Here is a 21,854-nt window from a genome sequence, read left to right as displayed (position 1 = left end):
CACACGGGAAAATTACCCAAGTGGGTACCAAGCTTGTATGGGAAAAATCGAGCAAATCCTCCTCTAGTGACTGATGTGAGTTCCCATAAACAAGCATAGATGTCGCTGTCGCCAACGCTGCTGATGAGCCTTGGCTTCCATCGGAAGTGCGTAGATAAGCCGGGAGGAACTTCGATTTCATCAGAGCCCAAAATGAGCATTTTTTCGATCAGTTCTTAAGGAAATACACTCCTTCCATGGGGGGCTCATAGATGATGGATTACTGGTTGGGGGGGAGGGCCTGGTAATGTTTCGGTGGTATTTACTTTAAAAAAAATGACAAACACTACCCAAGTTGATTGATTTTCTTGTTTTATTTGTATGCCTCCTTATCACAATAGATCACAACAATTATTTAAATAAAATTTTATGGCAGTGGGTTCACATTCCAATACAGAAGAAGTTATATTCCCATAAAATGATTACTAAGAAATTTTTACTTGTTGTTGTTGTTTTTTTCTGTGTGTGTGTTTGTTTGTGTTTAAAAATCCGATACTTTTTTTAGTTTTTAATTGTTTTTTTCTTTTATATTGAGCTGAACTATTTTTATTTTTTCTACATATATTTTTGCGCTATGTACACGTATTATGTAGCTATTTGTCCATCCATTTAAATATACACTTTGTACAAATATTTTATTATAAGTTATTTTCATACATATATACTGTTTCTTCCTTTTTTGAGCCTTAAGCCTATACACATTTCCATTTATACGGGTTTATGCCTCACGGGCGGCGTCGATCCGCACACGCAACAGTCTCTGACTATACACATTAACTTAAAACCTGCTGCTGTTCTTAATTTGTGCTAGCTAAACTTAATTTTGAGCTACCAACAGGGAAGGGGGTGTTTTGTTTGTGTTTGTTTGTATGTGACAAAATAATAATAATAATAATATTATTAATAGCGATATAATAAAAATATAATTTGCCTCACTTAGAACAAAATAGAAAAACAATCAAATATGATTAAACTACCTAAAATCTTTGCACTTTTTAGACCCAATCCCAACCTGCTTGTTTTGGGGTGGTGAAGATTTTTTTTCGTTTTTTTTCTAATATTTTTTTCGGGTGGATTTTGTGACTGGGTGGGTTTCGAGCTGAATGATGATAGTGCACAGAAGTGCCCATAACTCTTCCGCGCACTTCTCCTGTTTTGACTGTTGGTGGAAAATCTGTGTGCCTTTGCTTGCTCTAACGAGAGAGTTATGGGTTCTGAAATTTTTGCCGCTAACGAACAGATAAACGGTGCTCAGAGGCGCCTAGCGAGGCGTCTCATGATTTGTGGGTGGTGTTCCGACATCAGTTACTTCTTCCCTCGCACCCACCAACTAGCACGCGCAGAGCTCATTTCCGGCGTCAAAAACTGACTGATATCTAAACTGAAACTGAAACCTAGTATATCATTTTCGCAACTGTGGCTACACTCAGTTTAGTGGAAAATTATTGATCATTTAGAATAATTTCGTAATTTAAAAATACTTTAACATTAAAAAGCTTCAAATTCTTATGAAGCTTCTTCATTGATCTCAGTTAAAAAAAAAAAAAACGATGGTCCAAGCACAGACAAACAGAGATGAATCATTGAACATTTTTGAAAAAAAAAAATCAATGCTCACTAAAACCATCTCGTTGCGAACGCGCACAAACTGTATAATAGTGTACGTTTAAACAGTTTTAAGCAACTGTCAAACACGAGCTGTGGTGAATTTAAGGTTTAAGGCTGTGGTGAGTTTTTGATCATTCGAATTGACCGCTAAATTGAAGTCCTTTTTCCGAGTTTTAACTTTAGTAGTTGGTTTTCCGTGTTTAGGTCAAATTTTTATTTTTTTTGCATCTAGTTTTTCAACAACTTTACATGTATTCTTATTCTTTTTTAAACAAATCATGACGAGTTTTTAGAAAATAAAATGTGGCTTTTTAAAATGATTTTCAAGATTTTTTTCATTGGGTTCAAAAAAATCTTTGATTTTTTTTAAAATTCAAAATTTTAGTTGATGAATGACTTTAAAACATAATTTTGATGTTTTTAGTCTAAGCAGTTAAATTGATTTTTTGTGTGGAAACTAGATCAGCTCAAAAAAGAGAAATATTAAGAATTATAATGAATAATAAAATGAATATTATTCTTATAAATTATCATTCAACCGATAAATCAAATTGTAAATAACCCAGTTTTGAACCAAATTTCAATTGTCTATGGGAAAATAAAATCATTAGTTTGGTGACTTGACTTGTTTAAGAAAAATATGCAAAAGATGTTGAAAAAAAAAAAAAAAAATACAACATTTTTTATGACTATCAAAACAAAAATATCCGAAAGTCTTCATGTCAAGCTTTTGAGCAGAATTATTCTACCAATTATTCTAGTAATATTTTAGATCATTTTTAAGCTTAATTTGTTTCAAAACTAAATTTGATTTGCCATTTTGGATTAATCCAGAAATTGCTTTAATGGCTTGAATTTTTTTCCGGGATCAAAATTTGCTGAATCAATCTTGACCTACCATCATTTTATAATTTCTTTTCAAGAGAATAAAGTTTATATTTTAAGCATTTTGAAATTTCAACCATTCCCAATCAACTGAGTGTACCTTTTTCAGACAGATGTTTGCAAAACCAACAGTTTTTTTATTCTGTATTTTTCGAAAACGCACTCGTTAGTGTGCCGGAAATCAATTACCGTGAAATGCTCGGGGCTTTATTGGTTGGCCGGGCGGTGCGATTTTGAGCCATGGTTTGAGCCCATGGTTCGAGCCTGATTTGTGGGTGGCGGGAAAAAAAGGCCGGGTGGAAAAACCAACGATGACATAAATCAATGTAATTGTCTCTTTTTGAAAGATAATAATCGGTGCGCGGCGACTGCTGTGGCGACTAAATCTAAAATTGTACTAATATCAACTTATTGCGGCGGCTTTTCGGGCGGGCTGCTGCTGCTGGTGCTGCTGCTGCTTAGAACCCGTTTGTTTTTTTCCTTCTAGTTTGCACACATGCGGCTTAGTCAGTCAGCCGGAGGTGCACGTGCCACTTTTTTTTGTTGATTTTTTTTGCTGCTACCAAAAGGTGCTTAAACTGTACGGGTACGGTTTGGGTGTGTGTTTGGAGTCCGGATTTACTGGCCCATTAGTCACGTGTATTCCGAGCGCCAGCTCTGTTGAGGAGAGAAGAGAGAGGAGGAGAAAAAATGATTAAAGGAATTGCTTGTCAGGATTCAGAGTTAATTGATTGGTTAATGTGGAGCAATTTAAAGTTTAAGTCGATTGATCGTTAAGTCAACTCAAATGTTTCACAAAGGCTTTATAGAGGTTTGTCTATTAAACTCAATAAAACTTCCCTTTTATCGCGAAATTTTAACACTTAATCTTATGCTTGGGACTTGCCCTGTGTTTTTTTTATCAGCATGCTGTTTTTAAAAATGAGTAATTCACTTGAATCTCTAAATTTTCGTTTGTGTGCAAAAACAAACTATGCAAATTAGTATTTTTTGGCATGAGGAGATATTTCATCCTAATCAAAAAAGACAAAGAAAAATCGATGAGACAAAACTTACAGGAAATGAGAAATATGATAAAATATGATTTACTCTTCACAATTTCTACATGTTTAATATCAATAAATAACTTTTTCTTTTTAGGTAATTAAATAAAAAATTTACGTTTTAAGAAAAATCGAAAATAATCAACTTCTAGTTTGGCCAAAAATTAACAAAAAGTCTTAATGCATTTTGCACATTTATAGAAAACAAAATTCCAAATTGACAACTCTAGTCGAACTTGGACAAATTTTGCAATGATTCCTCAAAACATCGATGTTTTGTTTGCACAAATATGGCAAAATATTGCAATGTGGGTGAAGCAAATATTGCATGGATTTTTATAGCTTTGATGTTTTATTTTTATTTTTATTTGATCCCCGGGCAGACGGTAATAACGAAATTCATGCCATTTCAATAACAAATACTGTTAAAATGACAGAAAGTGTCATGAAATCTTCTTAAAAAATCCATTTTTGCATAAGGGTTTAATAACAGTTCATGTTATCATAACAAAATTTGTTATTGATATTGTATTGGTTGAAAGTCAAAACAACTTTGGAATGACATTATTTGTTATGAAAGAACACCAGGGATGATCGGATTAGTTATTAAAATAATAAAAAATATTAACAAATATTTGTTCGCAGAACAACTAACAATGTTATTAGTCTGTCATTACAATAACAATCCATTAGCATTAGCATTAGCATTTGGAGGACGCCCCACCACCGGAAGGCTCCACAACGCTTATCCCACTGTTTGGTCTGGTTGTGTTAGACCCTCATCCGGAACAATAATCCAACACGGGAGATACCATGTCTTCATCTTTTGATGAGTGTGTAATACAGCCCAGGGCATAAGGGGGTCCACGCCGGGTCCAAGCTATCCTCGGGGAAATGAAGGAATGTTAGTAAACACCTATCTAAAGTGCGCAGGGACCCCTACGTCACCTTAGTGGTATAGATGTTTGTAGGGAGGTTTTGGACTCAATTTTAGTAGGAGAGGTAGAACCCTAGGATATACCCCGAAAGGTATTGCGGGCAAATCAAGTAGAGTTAGTTTTTTTATTATTAAACTTATACTTGTGATTGTATAGTGTTAAAGATGCATGATTTATATTTTTTATATTTTAAACCACGGCAGAAACAACGCGACGAAGCCGTGCATGATTAAATTGACTGTCGTATTACTAAACCAACCATTTTCTCAGGTAAAAGCAATGCTGATTAATCACAGTTTTAACATGTTTGTTGTTAAACTCATTCTATCAACTGTAAGAGTAGAGAGAAGTTTAAATTGTCATTTAAATTATAGTATATTTAAGCGAAATTCGAGGTTGTAAATAATTTAACTCATAATTGATATTTTGATTTTAAACTCTTACAGCGATAAGGAGTAAACATTCATTATTTACCCATTTGTTATATTTTGAATGTAGGATTTAGATGTTTCATTAAAACGACCGATTCAAAAAGCATACTTAGTTATCATTTATTTTTAGTGTAATGGGATTAATCAGCATATTTAAATTATTTTCTTCAAATAATTAAAATAATTAAATTATTATTAGCTGAAAAATATACAGACAAAACACAATCACTCACTCACCCACACACACATTGATGCTTCCTCGATTTGAAGATCAGCAACATTCAGTATAGAAAAGTTATTTAAAACCGTACATATAACCGTGCGTGATCAAATGTGACTAACTGCAACCTTTAGCATTCTTTAAAACACACATTTCTGTTAAATTCTAAAAAGTCTGCAGCCGGGTTGCATTTTCACCATATGGCAACACTTCTGTGGAACGTTTAGGATCCACATGATCCACAAATGTCAAACACTGCCGAAGCTTCTTCCGTTCATTCCAATCTCACTCACTCAGTACCACTCACTAAACAAACAACATGAAACGAACTCACCAAGTTCAGCTTCGGTTTTATTCCGGTGAGATGCTGGCGTGGATGCTGGCCTCCTCGTTGGAATCAGCCAACAAGCAGGAAAACAAATCCAGCCCTCCGGCTTTCCAGTGACATCCTGTCATTACAATAACAATCCAACAACAAAAAAATCATAATGACTAGGCTTAGTGATTTTTCACGCTCGAAAATTGCACATTTCACGGGGACCTCAATTTCAAAACATCAAATTTCACGCAAATTTCGTGGAACTTGAAAAATGTTAAAATAACTCTGAAAATCCTATGTTTAAATCACAGAAACTACTTCATTATGAATTATTATGTAAAAAAAAATTTACTAAATTTGAATGCGACAAAAAAATTCTTCCGATTAAAAAAAATCCTCCTGGTTATTGGATGGGCTCTATATATTTTTTGAAACAAAATGAGTAGGGCACGCGTATTCTCATTTACTGAACTGCTCTTTTAATATTCGACTAACATTATAACTAACATAATTCGCTAATTTGCTTCTGTTATATCATTTTACATTTGATTGAATTTCATATCAAAGCTAGATTTGTTCAGTCAAAATGAGTAAAATAAATTGAATTTTCTGCGTCATTTAGCCCATTAAACATATTTTTTAAGGGTTTTAGCTCATTTTTCAAAAACTAAATTTATAAACATTTTGAAAAAATAATATAATTTTTAACAAAATCTAAATTTTTATTCTAAATGAGAAGAGAAAACAAAAAAAAGTATTTTTTAACTTTCAAGGGAATCATCTACCCAAATAAACAAATATCGTTAAAATTAAACAGGCCCAAAAAAAATTGTTATGTTTTTAGAATATGATTCCAAAAATAAAAAAATACTCTTAATTTTATTTTGAATAAAACAAACCTTGATTTTTTTAATTTCTTTCAAAACTATACCTTTCAAATAAAATAGCACTAAAATTTTTAGTACAGCGAATGAAAATATTACTAAATTTTGCTAGTTTCTAAAAAACTAAAAAATCTCAACATTTCTTCAAATGGTTCATATCAACTTGACACACATGTATAATCAAGCTTTTTAAATGAAAACTAATAAAATTTCTTTTCTTTTTGGGTGAAATATTTATTAAGCTGTTAGGCTAGTACAAATTTTATTAAAAGTTTTTGTCTCCCTCCCCCCTCCCCATCCCTTCGAAGATGGCCCGAAAAATCAGGGGACAAAAAATATTTTTTCGAAAAACTTAAACATTTCAATGGATCAGCTAAAATAAATTTAAAATTCATTCCCCTGCGTTTTTCATTCCATTTTTAGAATGTTTGGGATCATTTTAAGAATGTTTGGGTTGATTTAAAAATCTTTCGAATTTTTGAAAATGTTCGATGTTTGTTATCGCAAAATGTTTTTTTTCAAAAATTGTTGTTTTCGTCAGATCTTACATTTTTTGAAAACTAATGATTGCAAAACTACTGAACTAGTGTAAAATGCATTTTAAAACCCTTTTCCATCCAAATGTTGAAACTATGGCTTGTTATTTCAACATTTTTATTTTTTATTTTTTTTGCCTATATTTGCATTCAATGATTCGAGAAAATTGATAAATTTAACGAATATCACGCCGTCTACGAAACCGTAAAAAATCATTAACCTTATATTAGTAATAAAACCAGGGTATTCACTCGCTTAATTCTACAGTAGTTCATGACATTATTTTTATTCCTTTTTGAGTTTGACAAGTTATTTTATGAAAAATCGTTACATTTTCATACAAACATAAAATTTCACGGAATTTCGCGGAAAAAGCCAAATTTCGCGGATTTCACGCTGTCCGCGAAATCGTGAAATTTCACTAACCCTAATAATGACGAATAACAAATCTTGTTATAAAACATAAAATGTTATTGGCCTAGTATTTTCAAATATCAAAAAATGTTATTCCCAAGTTATTTCCGTCTGCTCGGGTCGTGATTTTGAAGATTACATCATCTTGTATTGATTTTATTTGTGTTCAGAAATATATTTTTTTAAATGTTGACATATTTAAGCGTCAGACGGACATTTTTTGCTTAGTTTATACTATACTTTTATTCGTATCAAAGCCTTGTATTTTAAAGTGTATAAAAACCTTTTGGTACATCGTAGTGAGTCCAACCTTGCCCAAAGCCAATGCCTCTTCGTTTACATACATTATTATCGTAAAACACCTCGTCCGAAGTGCCTCACTACATGTGTCTACAAGTTGATATTGATGAAGACACCACATGATTGATGGTTCGTTTCAAAGTTATGAGTGCGACATTCCATTGACGCAAACGGGCAATAAGCGCAATTCCTTGTGTCTTTCTAGCGGTAGTGCTCAAATGAAACTCACCATCGAATTCAACCCCAGATGGTAGGACTGGGGGTGCGCTACCGCGCCGGTTCCCAGCGGTGCCCCACTGCTAAATCCGTTCTGCAGGCTGCTCCCAGATCCCAGCGATCCGAGTCCGGTCGTGTACCAACCGCTGTGCATGTGCGAGTGGGCCGGGTGCAACCCACCGGACAGGTGCGCGTGTTGACCTGGAAGAACGTTTGGGGGGAATTTTTGAGGTTAGCGATTTGCCGGGTCTCAAGAGGATGGTGAGGTGACTTACCCATCGTCGTCGGGAACGCCCCCGGGAAGGACTTGTTGTGGTCCAGCGGGTTCATGAGATCGCCGAAGGAGAAGCTGTACCCGGGCGTGGATTTTCGCTTCTTCGATTTGGCCGTCAGCTTGCGGTTCCGCGTCTGGATGCCCTCCTTCTTCATCGTCAGCGGTCGGTCCACCTGTTTGAAAGTGAGAAAGCGAAATCGTACTCATTAGTCAAGGGGTTCGTTTGCGCGGTAGCCGCTCTCGCAGAACTCTTCTGCTGTGAGCGACACCTTATCAGATCGAGAACTCGCGAAAGTCGTCAGCCAAAAATGCATAATTAACACAGGGTGCCGTCCAAATGTTCTGAAATAAATCCCGCAGTCGTCGCGCAAATCAGAGATCCTCGCGGCGGCCGAGTGTCACGTGGGCTCTCCCCCCTCTGATCAAGATGATGAAAGACGACGAAATAAGCGCGTTAATTGGCGTTTCGTACGGTGCATTAAACTTCATTAGGCAAAATGAGACCACCACCACTGCGGAGCAGTCAGTGGCAGCAGCAGAACATGCGAAGGGTTGAGGGGCCTTCGAAGCATCTGTTGAGAAATCCCGCTGCGCGAAAAAAGTTCGATAAGATCGCCAGTATGTGGTGGTGTGGTGAAATTGCAGCGAAAATTTTGGGGTAATTTGTGTAACAAATTTCGAAATTTGAGCTTGAATCATTGCTTTTCATCAGATGCGTTCCAGCGAAATTGGCAGATGAGCCGATTCGGTGAAAGATTAGGCAAACGCAAGAAAAAAATAGCATTTGATCTTTATACAGTCCATTCTTGATTATCGAAATTAACGTCAAATGATCGAATAATGGTTTTTTTTTGTTTTTTTTTTTAATTTTCTCATTTTTGACATCAAATTTTCGGTGTTCTGTTTATGACAGTGAAGTAACTGGTTTTTTGTCTGTTTCATTACAAAATACATTTTCTCGGCATTTCGATGCCCGTGTGCTCTACTAAGCTTGCTGGGATTCCTATCTAGATAGAACAAGAGAGCACTGCCATTTTGGACGCCATCTTGGATTAAAATATTTCTGGTTTTTCCAGATTATTTTTGTACTAGACTAGATTTATTTTTTTTTCCTGGCGACCTTGGTCATGAGTTAAGGTGGTATTAGACTATGTATGATAATTAAACAAATAAACAAACTCGCATTTTTTGTGTTTTGCAGATTGCCAATCTGTCAAAAAGTGCAAGCTTGTTTGTCAAAGTCTAATATCTCCTATTGCGATAATTATGAAGACTTGATTGAAAATTTGTTTGATAAAACTTGAGTAGTTGTTTGAAAGACCCTTCAGCTGAGTCATAATTTATGATGATCAGGGAAAGGTATTTATTGAATTTGTTAAGATGTTTTTTTTGTATGATTGTATAGGTATTTGACGCTTCGATAAAGCTGTAAATCTGACAGCACAGCCATGAGTTGGTCATGAGTGTTTGTGTTCTGAATTTGTGATGCTTCATCTTGTAGTTTGCAATTTTTTGAAATGCTTAATTTTTAGTTTTCTATTGAAGGGTTGAGGTTTTCATTTTCAAATTAAGCTTTCCAGCTCATTGTTTTAAATTAATTGCAGTTTTTATTTCTTTTTCCCCAAAAACCATTAAAAAACTGTCACCCACATCACATTTCAGCACACTTTCCACCCAGTCAAAAAATTTCACATTTTCCATTCCCACCCGCTAGTTTTTTAATCAACATCAATCTCCGGCTCGAGGGCCCTCGAGGAGCCAACCGCGCGATGACGTGAACGTGATTTTTACTGTTTTTCCTAGGAAAAAAAACGCGACACACACAAAACGAAAATTAACTGCTAACTGGGGGCCTTCCACTACCACCAACTACTGTAGAGTAGGTGACCAATGGCTTTCATTACGGTCTTTTTGGGTTGTGGTTTGGATTTTTATTTTATTTTTCTCCATCTATCCCTGGGTTCAGCTCACCGCTAGTAATTCCATCATCTGGCGCGCACAAAACTATAAACCCAATTTTATGACGTCCACCATCAGCACCCCCTTTTTTCGAGACTCGGAGTTTGGTGGGAGGGGGCAGGTCCAACCAAGTTTGGACTAAGCAAAAATTTAATTGCTCCGGTATGGGTAGGACCCCCGCGCCTCCCTACCCTCGTAGAGGGGATGTCATACTAGAGTGGACTAATTCATGGAGGGAGAAAAAAATTGTCAGTTAGCAGAAAGACACTGACGAACTGAAGTTTCGAAAAAAATAGCATAATTGAAGAATGCAAGAGAGGGAGGAAGAGAAAAGTGTGGTGTTTTCCATTCATTAAGCACATCTAATGGACAAAAATATTATTCAAATTTATGCAAAACTGCCAGTTGTGGGCTCTCTCGGCCGGGGCAGAGACCCCAACCAAACTTTGAGCGTTTCTTCTGTTCGGCAGGGTATGAAGCATTAAACAAAAAATTAAAACTTCATCAAAATCGAATCATGAATGTGGGGAAAAAAAGAAGAGACCTCCACAGCTTTTCCGGACCGGAGGCGAGCAAAATGCGGAAATAAGTGAACAGGGGGGAAACTGGTTCAGCTTTTCAGTGTAACAGAGTGACTGTTCAAAAAACGAAACAAAAAAAAAATTGCAGGTGAAGCAAAAATGAATTATTGGGTGTTTTAATTATGGTTCCATTAAAAAAACGTCTTTGAATGCCATCGAGGTCGAAAGGTTGTTCATTTGTTTCCGAGTTGTTCATTTGTTCAGCCTTTCAGTTGTTGAATTGTTCATTTGTGCAGATTCACTGTTGTTTATTTGTTCATTTGTTCAGTTGTTCATTTGTTCATTTGTTCATTTGTTCATTTGTTAATTTGTTGATTTGTTCATTTGTTCATTTTTTCATGTGTTCATTTGTTCATTTGTTCAATTGTTCAGTGGTTCAGCAGGACAGTTTTCCAGTTAAGGAGGTATTAGACTATGGCAAACAAACAAGCAAACTCGCACTTTTTCGCGTTTGACAGTTTGCCAAGCATGCAAACTTGTTTGCGACAAACTCGCAAACAAGACAAAATGTATGCAAGTTGACGTTTCTGCAAACAAATGTTGCCGAACAAACAGCGCAGACAATCTGGCAAAATGTTAAAATGTGTGATTGTTATTGTTTGTTTGCCGTAGTCTAATACCAACTTTATTTAGGTATGAATTGTTAATTTGTTCACACAAAGAAAAAAATGTTCCGAAAATCGTGAACAATACGTGAACCTTTGTTTTCGATTTTGTTACTCATTTTTTCCGTGCAGTTGTTCAGTTCTTCTGTTGTTCATTTGTTCGGGTTTTCAGTTGTTTATTTGTTCATGTCTCAGTTGTTCAATTTCTCATCTGTAACATTGTTCAATTGTTCATTTTCTTTGTGTCGTTTTCACGGATCTTTAGACTCAAATTTGCCTCAGAAAGTTTCCACAAACTTCAAACTGGATCGAACTTCGGGTGTCCCATCCCAAAACTTGAATTGCACACAACGAACAAAGCCGTTACACTTACGTTATGCAACTTGTAGTACAGTCCGCAGGCGTTACAGACCGGTTCGCCGCTCTGGTTCCTCCTCCACAGCGAGGTGGTCGTGGTTTTGCAGTTTGCACACGAGGTTCCCGCCCGCCGGGCCGCACTCTGCTGGGACTGAAAATGCAACAAGAAATAAAAGAAGAAATTATTATTACATGAAAACAAGCCAGCGACAAGAAGGCGAAAGTTTAATTACGGCCTGGTTTGGATGTGCCATTCGGCAAGCACCATCAGTCAGCGCTTGTGTGACTTTGAAAAGTGCATTGTGTTATTTTGCTTATTTTTCTTGAGAGGTGAAATCTGTCAACTAATGGGGCGATGTGGGAAGTAATTTAAGGTGGAGGAATTATTTTAGTTATAAATTGGACTCAATTCCTTTACACTTCACGGTTTTTTAACTTTTTGTTTGCATGATTAAAACCTTAAGAAAAATATTGTTTTTTTAGATGTTTCTATTTGAGATCTACCTTTTCGTATTTCAATATTCACTGGCCGGCAGCGAAATTATGGGAAAGTATTAAATCATATTTCATGATACAGCTTATCATAATCCCTGTTATTAGGTTGTGTTAGACCTTGCGCTGCTTTCCAATGACCAGTAACAGTTTTTTGTTGATGAAAATGAAAAGTTTCTAAAGCAAATTTAAATAACTTCAAACTGAATCATATTTTCACTAAATTAATTATATTTACAAAACAATAAGGTACTCAAATCAAGTGCCTCCTAGAAACCTGACACGTAACCTTGTTAACAAAAACAATCGATTCCAGAGTCATACAAAAAAAAACACAACATTCATCAGACCTGGGAACACCACAACTACAGCCAGGACAGTCACTTTACGGCTAAAAAGTTCTACGTGCTCAAGCAATCAGTTCCCACAAACAAGCAAGAGCAAGAGACTTAATACACGTAACTAGAATTTCCCACTGGAGTCGGTTGAGAGGGACGCAAAATTTGCTCTTTTCCCGCCACACTTTTCACGGCTCACCACCACTCTCATCAAGGATTATGAGATGCTGCTTGATTAATCGACGAGACACAATAAAATTAGGAGGGGTACGTTGGTTTGATATAATCATTAATTGATATAACTATTTAAAATTTTTATGTCATAATAAATTTAAACCCGATTTCCAAATATAGAGTCAAAAGATAAAATAAGAAATTTAGGACTCCTCTATTGAAAGTTTAAACCAAACGACCTTATATCAAACAACCAATTATATCTTTTTTGAGACATAAAAAGGTACTCGCTGCAAAAAGGGGGCGTCTATATTTCGAGGCTCTTTCTACGGATTATTGTCTGCGCGCCGGCAGCAGCTCGGTACCAAGAGGTGTACTTCCCCTTGTGTCCGCCGTCGACGCCTCTGAAAGGATCTCGATTAGCTGGAAGGCTTGTTTCCTTGCAACATAACCAGCCAGAGAGAGAGAGTGAGATCGAGCGAGAAAGAGGGAAGGACCGGAGCATATTGCTGGTTGTTTCTGGGGGTTTAATTCCGTGCCAAAAAGGCGTGAAATTTATTGAGCATAAGCTGCGCGCTATCCCTTGGCTTGAGGTAAACGTAATAAGTTGAACAAAAGTTGAGTTATTGAATTCTTTAAGGAAATTGACTTCCGGATGATAATTCACCAATTTGGTAAAACCAACTAATTTTTACGACATTCAAGCAGTAACAAGTTGAAAATCATGTAAAGGACACCTCAAGCCAAGGCACAATGCTTATGCTTCCACTTGCATATCTCTCGCAGCCCAAAACGTGTGGATGTCAGACAAGGAAGCTGCAGCGTTAAAGGTATATGTTGCAAAAATAAGTGTGAGAACTGAGCTATCGAACGTGTGCGCGGTATCGATTTACACACCACTTCTGCGCCTCAAAACAGAGGTTGATTCCGGTTACGTAGGTCTTCCCACCGAATCGGAACGATACCGCAGAACCCGCAGGTATATCGGTCCGGAGTATCAATTTACACGATTTTGATGGGGACGGTAACTTATTTGTTATGATATGATTTTGAAATGTTTGCAAATTTCACCTCAGTTTACTAGCAAAATAAAGGATACTCACGGTAACTGGTTTCCGCTTGGGCTTGATCAGCGGCCGGTTCTGGCCGTTCATCTTGTAGTACAGCCCGCAGGCATTGCACAGGTAGTGGCCGGTGGCGTCCCGCCGCCACAGCGGCGTCGACGTCGCACCGCAGTTGACGCACTCGCGGCCCTCTGGAAAAGCAAACGAAAGCGATTTGTTAGACTGTGGGACTCCTGAAAGAATTGTGGTTGTTAGTAGAGTTAGTAGCTTTAAAGTGGTGAATCTCTCTTTTTGCCAAACTTTAACTTTGAAGAGGGTTCATTTGTTGAATTACAGTCAAGTTAAACGTAGATATTAGCAAAAAGTACTCAAAAATACAACATGGATTAAATCAATAAGCAAGATGAATGTCGTGCTGCATTACAGTATGTCGAATCTTTTACTATCAGGGTGCCTCATGTAGTAATTAATATGTGGAGTTATGATATTAGTGATATACGGAAATTTTGCTACTTCAGAGTGTGCTTGGAAACATTGAACAACACAGTTTTTACACGGATATGATATAGACACGTTGTGCAACACAGGCTAAGGTGAACAAAACGTGAACGATACTAAACGAAGCAAAATCATAAAAAAACAACAAAAAATGATAAAAACTTAATTATAATGTTTTGAAGCGTCAAGGATAAACCTCAGCCGTTTTAAGAGTTTATTTTTGAAACGTATCAACATGAGTAGGATCAACAGAAGTCTAGCATGATTACTTAAAAGACATTGATTTTGCGTGGAATCTCAAGATGTTTTAAGCAATTTCGAGTTTTTAGTTTGATGTTGGTTTGAAGCAGACTCGATTATTTGAATATTTCGCGAAAAAATCACTTCGAGTAATCAAGTCAGAAAATTGTGTAAGCTTATTGGGACGCTGAGCTCAAATATGACCCGAAAATCTTCTGAAGTGACTTTGTTATCCAAAATGGCGGTGTGTAGTATGGAGAAACTACATTTGGTAATGTAACAGGCGATCAACCACTCAAATTTGACGAGTATGGAGTTACTTAACTCGAACTCAATGTTAAGACATTGCATCAAAATTAATTTAAAAAAAAGCATATCATGAAAGTTTCAGACCATTACAAAAATTGTATTATGACTCAAAAATATCACAAAATATTGGAAGGCATAACAATAAAAAGAGTCATATTCATATCGGTGCCGAATAAATTCATTGGGCTGAGGCGACCTTCAGATAATAAACAACAACAATCAACGAAGATTTATTTGGAAGCATGTAAGATTTATAAATAACTTCAATTAAAAAACCAAAGTAGTCCTGTTTTCTTCTTGTTATAAATATTTTGCATTTTAGCAAAAAAAAATCGATAGCCAGATTTATGGTAATTTTATTCGTGTGAAATTATATCTCCAAAGTAAACACTCTTAGTTTATCACCACATTTACATAGCTAAAAAATAAGTATACTTAAAATGATCAAATTTGTAACAATATTCAGTTACAAGTTTCTGCAATTTGATCAGATTACCGACTTGAAATTGTCGGTAAAATCAACTTAATTCGGCAATGAATAATATGAGCATGCCTTATCTGGAACAATCTTTAAAATATAGATAATTATGATGAAATCTTATTGATTGGCTTTCTTCGGAGCGTTTGGTACGGCATGTCCTTTCTGCCCTGTTGATTTTGTGAAGTGTGATCCGTTCACAGAATCCTCTCTGGCGTTAATGCAACGCAGTAGGCCTGGCCGCTTTAATGGTTGTGGTACAGCTCGGGGAGGCACGAGTGTACTAAAATCAAACCACAAATTCGTCCATAAGGCTTTCTAGTCAGAAATTTACCAACACATTCAAAGTATGTTTACATCACAGCTGGACGTTTGTTTGCATCAGGTTTCCTATCTCTTTCTAGCAAAAATTTTTTGTCAGGCGACTTCTAGCTGGGTTTTTTGACTCACCGCCCGATATGTCAGCAAACATATTTCGCAGGGCTGTGACAGCTCGAGCTCGGTCTTTGTTTGCATCAGGACACTGTGACGAAGAGTTCGTCATTTTTGGGTTAAACTATATTTTTTTCACTGGGGCTAGAAAGCCTTATGATGCTTACTTCGGACTGGCTGCGCTTGTGTTTGATTAGATTAGACCAGATGAGGATTTTTGAATAATTAATGTTTCATTTGGCTAGTCTTTATTAATTCTTTATGAAAATTATAACGCAAGTTTGTTGAAACAATATTCATGTAAAGTATTGTGAAAATTTGGATCATTTTATGTGTCATACAACATTTTCAACGTAAATTTGGGTACGATTTAAAAATAAGGTAATTTCTCATCGTCAAACCGATTTCAATGTGAGTGTATGTATAATTTGACGAGCGTGAGCATAATTGGCTGCCATTATAGTCATCTACGTGCGCATATATTGCGTGTACGTACACGAAAAAGATTGAGGTTAAATTTTGTACTGGCCATCAAAACAAATGGCGTGCTAGTGTGCGTGAGCGCGGGCTTTGATAACTCTATGAGCTGCAACTTCTTTATTGACAGATCAGCTTAAGTTAAAAATTGAATCATTAATGAATAGTTGGAGCCAACCATCCTAAATGAGAGCGTTAATTTAGACGATGAAAATTCATCTTTTTTTGTTTTCTACTGTTTTTTTATGGAATTACACACTAAGAATTTTCTACCGATTTGTCAACTGCTGGATGATCGGTGAACAGGAAACTACTGATTTCAATAACATGTAGAAGAAATTTGGTAGTAAAGTATATTATTTCAAACGCTTTAAAGGAGTATTTAGAATTTTCATAATGAATTTCGGTGTGATATCAATCAAAGTTAGTTTTGTTTTCAGAAATATTAGCTTAGAAATGTGTGAAATTGTGTAAAAATACACTTTTTTTTATCGCAAATTGAGGTAAAATTACGTAAGGTATTGAATTTACATCTTTCCGGATTTGTATTATTTTTTACAATGTGTTTAGATCCGTTTGCAGTTGAATATTACAGTTCAGGTTCAATTCAAAGCTAACAAAAGATGGTGTTCAACATTGATAAGCCGTGACAATTGGTGAAACAGAAAGCACGAGCAGCAAAATCATACGCCAATTAAACTTAAACAGAAGATAAGATATGAAACCATAAAAAACCACAAAAAGTGAGTTGAGATTAAGAGTGTCAAACCAAAGAATAAAAGAAAGAATCACAGAAAAAGACTTAACAAAAATAAACTAAACAGAAACAGAACCCCACACCGTGTCCATATCTTACCGGCACTGGATTTCGCTTTGGCCCGCTGGGCCTTCATGTGGGAGCTGTTCATGAGGCCACCGCCACCGCCGGGCGGCCTCGAACTCTGCTGGTACGATCCCCCACCGGAGGTACCACCCCCACCGCCACCGATCCCATGTCCGGTGGTCTGGTGGAACCCGTAGCCGGTGTGGTCGTACCCGCTGCCGCCGTGACCCGTTCCGTCAAACATGTTGAACGAGTTGGCGGCCGCCGCCGCGGAGTTCTGGTAGGCCCCATGACTGTTGGCACTGGACGCGGAACTGCTGTTGTTGACGTTATTGCTACTGCCCGTACCTTCCCGATGCTTTGGCTGGTTCTGCTCGACGTCCTGTCCGACGACGCTCCGGTCGTTCATGGAGCCGCCGCCGCTTCCGGTGAGGCAGGGCTTGACGTCGATGCCGCACTGCTCGGACGAGAGGCTGGAGTTGTTGTTGTTGTTGTTGCTGGAGCCGGACGCACCGTGCGTCTGCTGACTGCCGGCGGAGGTCGCTTGGCTCGAGGACAGGTGCATGAAGTTGTTCAGGGTGGTTTGGTACTCGCTCGGGGTCGTCTGCACCGAGTCCGGCGTCGAGTCCTTGGGGGGCGTTGGCGGGAACGAGAACAGATGCTGGCCGACGGCCGCGGCCTGACTGCTGGCCTGCATCTGCTGATTCTGTTTGCTTTCCTGGGGGTCTTGGGGACAGCTGAAGGGACTGCTCCAGCTGCCGCTCGCGGCGAACGGTTTCGTCGACTCGTTGAACCAGGACAGCGGGCTGGGAAAGTGCGGCCGGCACACCTGGGGCGTCATATGCGGGGACATCCGGGAGGCTGTTTGAACGGGAGAGAAGAGAAAGCACGCGTTTAGAGACAGCTTTGATTTTTCGGGGGGAACCTCGGAGGGCCCATAAAGTTGTGAGCGGACCCCGTCGGACATATTGATTAATTAGCTGATAGAACTGTGTGGACCCAGAAGAGACCATAAAACAATCAAAAAGCCCTATTGATGTGTCTCAAACGAGAGATTGGCTAATGGCAAGTTTGTAGACCTCCCCCCCTTCAACCCTAACCTAACTTTTCGGGGACTAATCGCTTAATTCTCACTTGCTGGCGGCCTTCGCGCGCTGCGGTCAGGTTTCGGGGGCCGTAAATTGTGCTGGAGCCCCGCACTCGGTGGATCGATTTCCAGAATCACATTAAAAACCACAAAATTTGTCGATAAAAATGGCCTGACGACGGAGTCGTAAAAAGACGATACTCCAAAAATAGACAACAAAAACGGACCCTCGGACGTTGCACAATTAGCGGACGCGGATTTGCTCCGACGATCGGTGGACATCAGACAAGTAATTTGCGAAGAAGTGCTGATTGATATCCATGTGTGCAGAAGTGTGCCGAGCGTGTCTTGTCGCTTGGCGCGACTTAACTCATCTTGATTGGGAGGTTTGTGGTCAGCTCAGAGTTGAAATTTTTAGACATAAGAAACTCAAGAAGGCTGTTTATAGCTTAAGATTGCACAGAAACTTAGATCAATTGTGATTCTTAAGAATCACCCCATGAATTCTACAGAATGTTTTATTCAAGATTTATTTTAAAGTTGTTCCACCACGTCTAGACTATGATACAACCTACAAAATCAACGCAATTCAACAAAAACTTTATTACCGGTGTTATGGTCTAGAGAAAGTACCGAATATGAATCAACCAAGTCCTAAAAGCTTTCAAAATTGCACGTGAAACGCACGTACACCTCCCACTACACCTCCTCCAAGATCCCTGCAAGAAAAGCTGACGAATCCTTCACACACGGTCCGTCCAACCGACCCATTAGAGACCGATAGCGGGGGCTCACCCCGTGCCCATCGAGGAGACCCCTGATGTCTTAATTGAAGCTAATTACCACTTACCGCCACGATCGCCGAACCAGCGACGTCGCGGGCTTAAGCTCCTACTCCTAAGGCTTACTCTCCACGCATGAGTGGTCAGCCGCCGCCGCCACCGCCGCAGAACCATGTCAAAGTCAAACTGTCTGCACATCAAAACCGGAGTGCGCCACCGAAAAATGCCAGCCCCGAAGACCTGAAACCCCCGTCATTCTCGGTCGAACTCTCCGTCTTGATCATCATCATCAGCGGCGGCGGCGGTCAGCCACTCACGAGCCAAACAATCAAACTGTCATAATTCGATTTAACTCCAAGCTACTTGCTTACTTCTGTTTATCCAAACCATATGTGTTGGCTTAATTGAAGATTAAATGGAAGCTGATCGAAAGTCGGATCGTGCGGTGCGCAGGGGGGGGGGGGCTAACCCCACCCGCTCCGAAAGCCTTCTTCGACCTTAACCACACTTGGGGCTACCGTTTTGGGGGTCTCTTGCGGAGTTCGAAGTTCTCTTTTTTTTGCGGGAGGTTTTCGGGGGAGAAGGCCAGGCGCCGAATTGATCGCGTAATGGCTGGCGATCGGAGCGCTCCAAAGTGTGTGTGTGGAGGTGGCCGGCGAAATTATGGGCCCCGCTTAATAGACGCATTAAAACAAATAGGTCTTGGGAGCTCGAGGGGGTCAGGTCCCCGCGAAAGTCGCAGTTTTCGTGGGGTCTTGAGACTTTGGGTGAGCGGGGTAAAATGAGGTAGATCCGCTGTTGAAGAGTACATTTAATCCAATGATTGGAGTTTGCAATTCTATCCGCAAAACAGAACTGTGGAGTCGGATATTATTAACATCTCCGAACCTGACTTTGGCATCTCAGTTTGAGTAAATGGAAATCTGTCAGATTTGAGTAAACTTCGTTCGGATCTGGGTTAAATCCGGGGGGATGGCAACCCTATTCTGACCAAAGCAAACTGACAACAGTCGACATTAGCACGGTTGTCAAATGAGAGCCCACAACAAAAGCACTAGCTGTCAAATGGTAGCCCATAACAAACCATTGTTTGGGTTTTTGATTTTCAATTTTCCCGCAATTCAAACGATAAATACCTAAAAAAACTCGTGAATTGTGTTGCTGATGGCAAATTCTATCATATCCTTGGAGATTCCATCCCAATATTGGCTGAAATTTCGTATCGAAAAAAGTGATTTTTCTGTTTACCTTTTTTTGCTTTTTTTCTTTTGGTCGATCAAACAGTGCGCCCGTACACTGTGAATCGGCATTACACTGAACAGAACGCTTTTAAAATGTTTTTATTTCCAAAAAATAAATTTCAACTTAAAGCGTGCAATCGATAAAATTTGACCGGAAAGTGGTCATAGGGAGCGTTCTTTTATTACGTAACGCAAAATTTTGGATTTTTTACCACCTTTCGTACAGTCATGCAATTTGAACGGAACCCGTTCTGCGTTCGTTCTCTTTCTTCAAAACGAACTGAACCCACCGCGCAGGAGCCATTGCTTTTCGTTCCAAAAACAGAACGTCACTTTTTCGTGCCGTTCTCTTCAAAGTTTGGAACGCGTTCTGTGAACCGCCTGTAGCCAGAGGCTCTCTATGGCAACTGTTAAACTCAAATAAACATTCAGTAGAATGATTTTCACAGAGCTTAGTTAGCTTGGTGGCAACATGCAAGAACAGTATTCAAAGGAAGTGAGTTCGAATCTCAATTTTTTGAAATTATTTTTTTTTTGTATGGTTGGATACCAACTTTTTGACGACTGAAATTACATTTTATACAAACCAAAGGACACTCCAGCTGGGAGGCTAGGGAGACTAAATGAAACGGTTAAAAAGCAAAAAGCACCCCAACTAAAATGGAGACGAAAACTTATTGCCACCGTGATTTTAAAAAAATCAATGCTTTTCTAGTTCAGGAAAAAAGAGATTCGAACTCACTACCTATGATTACTAAACCTAATTGTTACCACTAAGCTAGCAGTACTGATATATAAATGGATGATTAACAGTCAATGAAGTTTAGCTAGTCTACTGAGGTCTTATCAAAGGAAAATGTTGAAGTTCTGAACTGGGTTCTCCGTTCGTTTCAAAAAGGCCTACTGAACGAACGTTTCTTAGAGACGAGCGTTCGTTCTCAGAGCTGTTATTTTTCGTGCTGCTGTGTGAACTTGAACGAACGGAGAACCCGTTTAAAAGCATGTAACAGATTAGCAATCCTCCCCTACCCTCCTTGTAACGCGTAACACAAGGTCTATTAGCAATTTTTTATGGGTGCTTGTATGAAAATTAAAAACAGACGTCGACAGAGTTACGCGTAATAACAGAACGCTCCCAAATTGATTTTTTCCTGAAAATCTTTGAACCTGGTTTTCATGCTAAACATTTTTGACAGCTGGAAATCCGCATTAATTAACACATTTGAGAATCTGGTCGCGCAGTCGGAACCAGAAAAAGTTTTAAAATTGGCAAAATTTTGAATGTAAACAAACAGTCTATCTCGTTTGCTCCAGTGACAGTTCACGTTGAGTTTACATCCAAGGTTACTCCCTTTTTAGAAAATTCACTGTGGAATTGTGTGAAACCGGATTTGGAGTCGCTAATTCTTTGAGGTCGATGTCGGAATCGGGTAATTTTCGACAACTATGTACAGTCATCCCACATATTCGGAACGGTTTCCAGATTGGCCAATGTTCAAAAAATCATAGCAAATCGATAATTGAAATTAATGATTCGCTTATACCTTCATTTGAAAGCTTTTCTTGCGATCTTTCGAATGCTGTATCGAACATCTGCAAATTTTAACTTTTATATGAAGTTTTTGAAGAATTACTTTGACCCTTGAAATCCACAAATTCAGAACACTTTTTTCTTACGAATGTAAACAAACTTTGGATCTCTCCAGGAGTACATATTTACTATCAAATAATGACTTCTCACACTGAAACCAATGAAACTCAAGCTTAGTGATGTTTTATACATGGTTTGATAACTTTTTTTGTGAAAAT

General features: G+C 38.4%; 1 protein-coding gene across 2 annotated transcripts in view; it reads right to left on the bottom strand.

Annotated features, from left to right (window-relative positions):
* Positions 1-334: 334 nt before the first annotated feature.
* The window catches only part of LOC6049260 (GATA-binding factor C), a 30,321-nt gene continuing 8,801 nt past the window's right edge, over positions 335-21,854 (bottom strand). Inside the window, exons 2-7 of one of the 2 annotated variants that reach the window (XM_038266851.1) lie at positions 16,969-17,796; positions 13,718-13,869; positions 11,627-11,761; positions 8,110-8,281; positions 7,848-8,035; positions 335-3,189 (exon numbers count right to left, since the gene is read on the bottom strand). In XM_038266851.1, the coding sequence (XP_038122779.1) occupies positions 3,166-3,189; positions 7,848-8,035; positions 8,110-8,281; positions 11,627-11,761; positions 13,718-13,869; positions 16,969-17,796 (1,499 nt within the window). In that variant the 3' untranslated portion in view covers positions 335-3,165. The remainder of the gene's footprint in view (positions 3,190-7,847; positions 8,036-8,109; positions 8,282-11,626; positions 11,762-13,717; positions 13,870-16,968; positions 17,797-21,854) is intronic. The other variant, XM_001866010.2, reaches the window with a different exon arrangement.

This window comes from Culex quinquefasciatus, chromosome 1 (genome assembly GCF_015732765.1).
Source record: "Culex quinquefasciatus strain JHB chromosome 1, VPISU_Cqui_1.0_pri_paternal, whole genome shotgun sequence".
In the NCBI taxonomy this organism is placed as follows: Eukaryota; Metazoa; Arthropoda; class Insecta; order Diptera; family Culicidae; genus Culex; species Culex quinquefasciatus.
The sequence above is the reverse complement of the archived record's forward strand: the minus strand, read 5'-3'. Positions and strand labels throughout refer to the sequence as shown.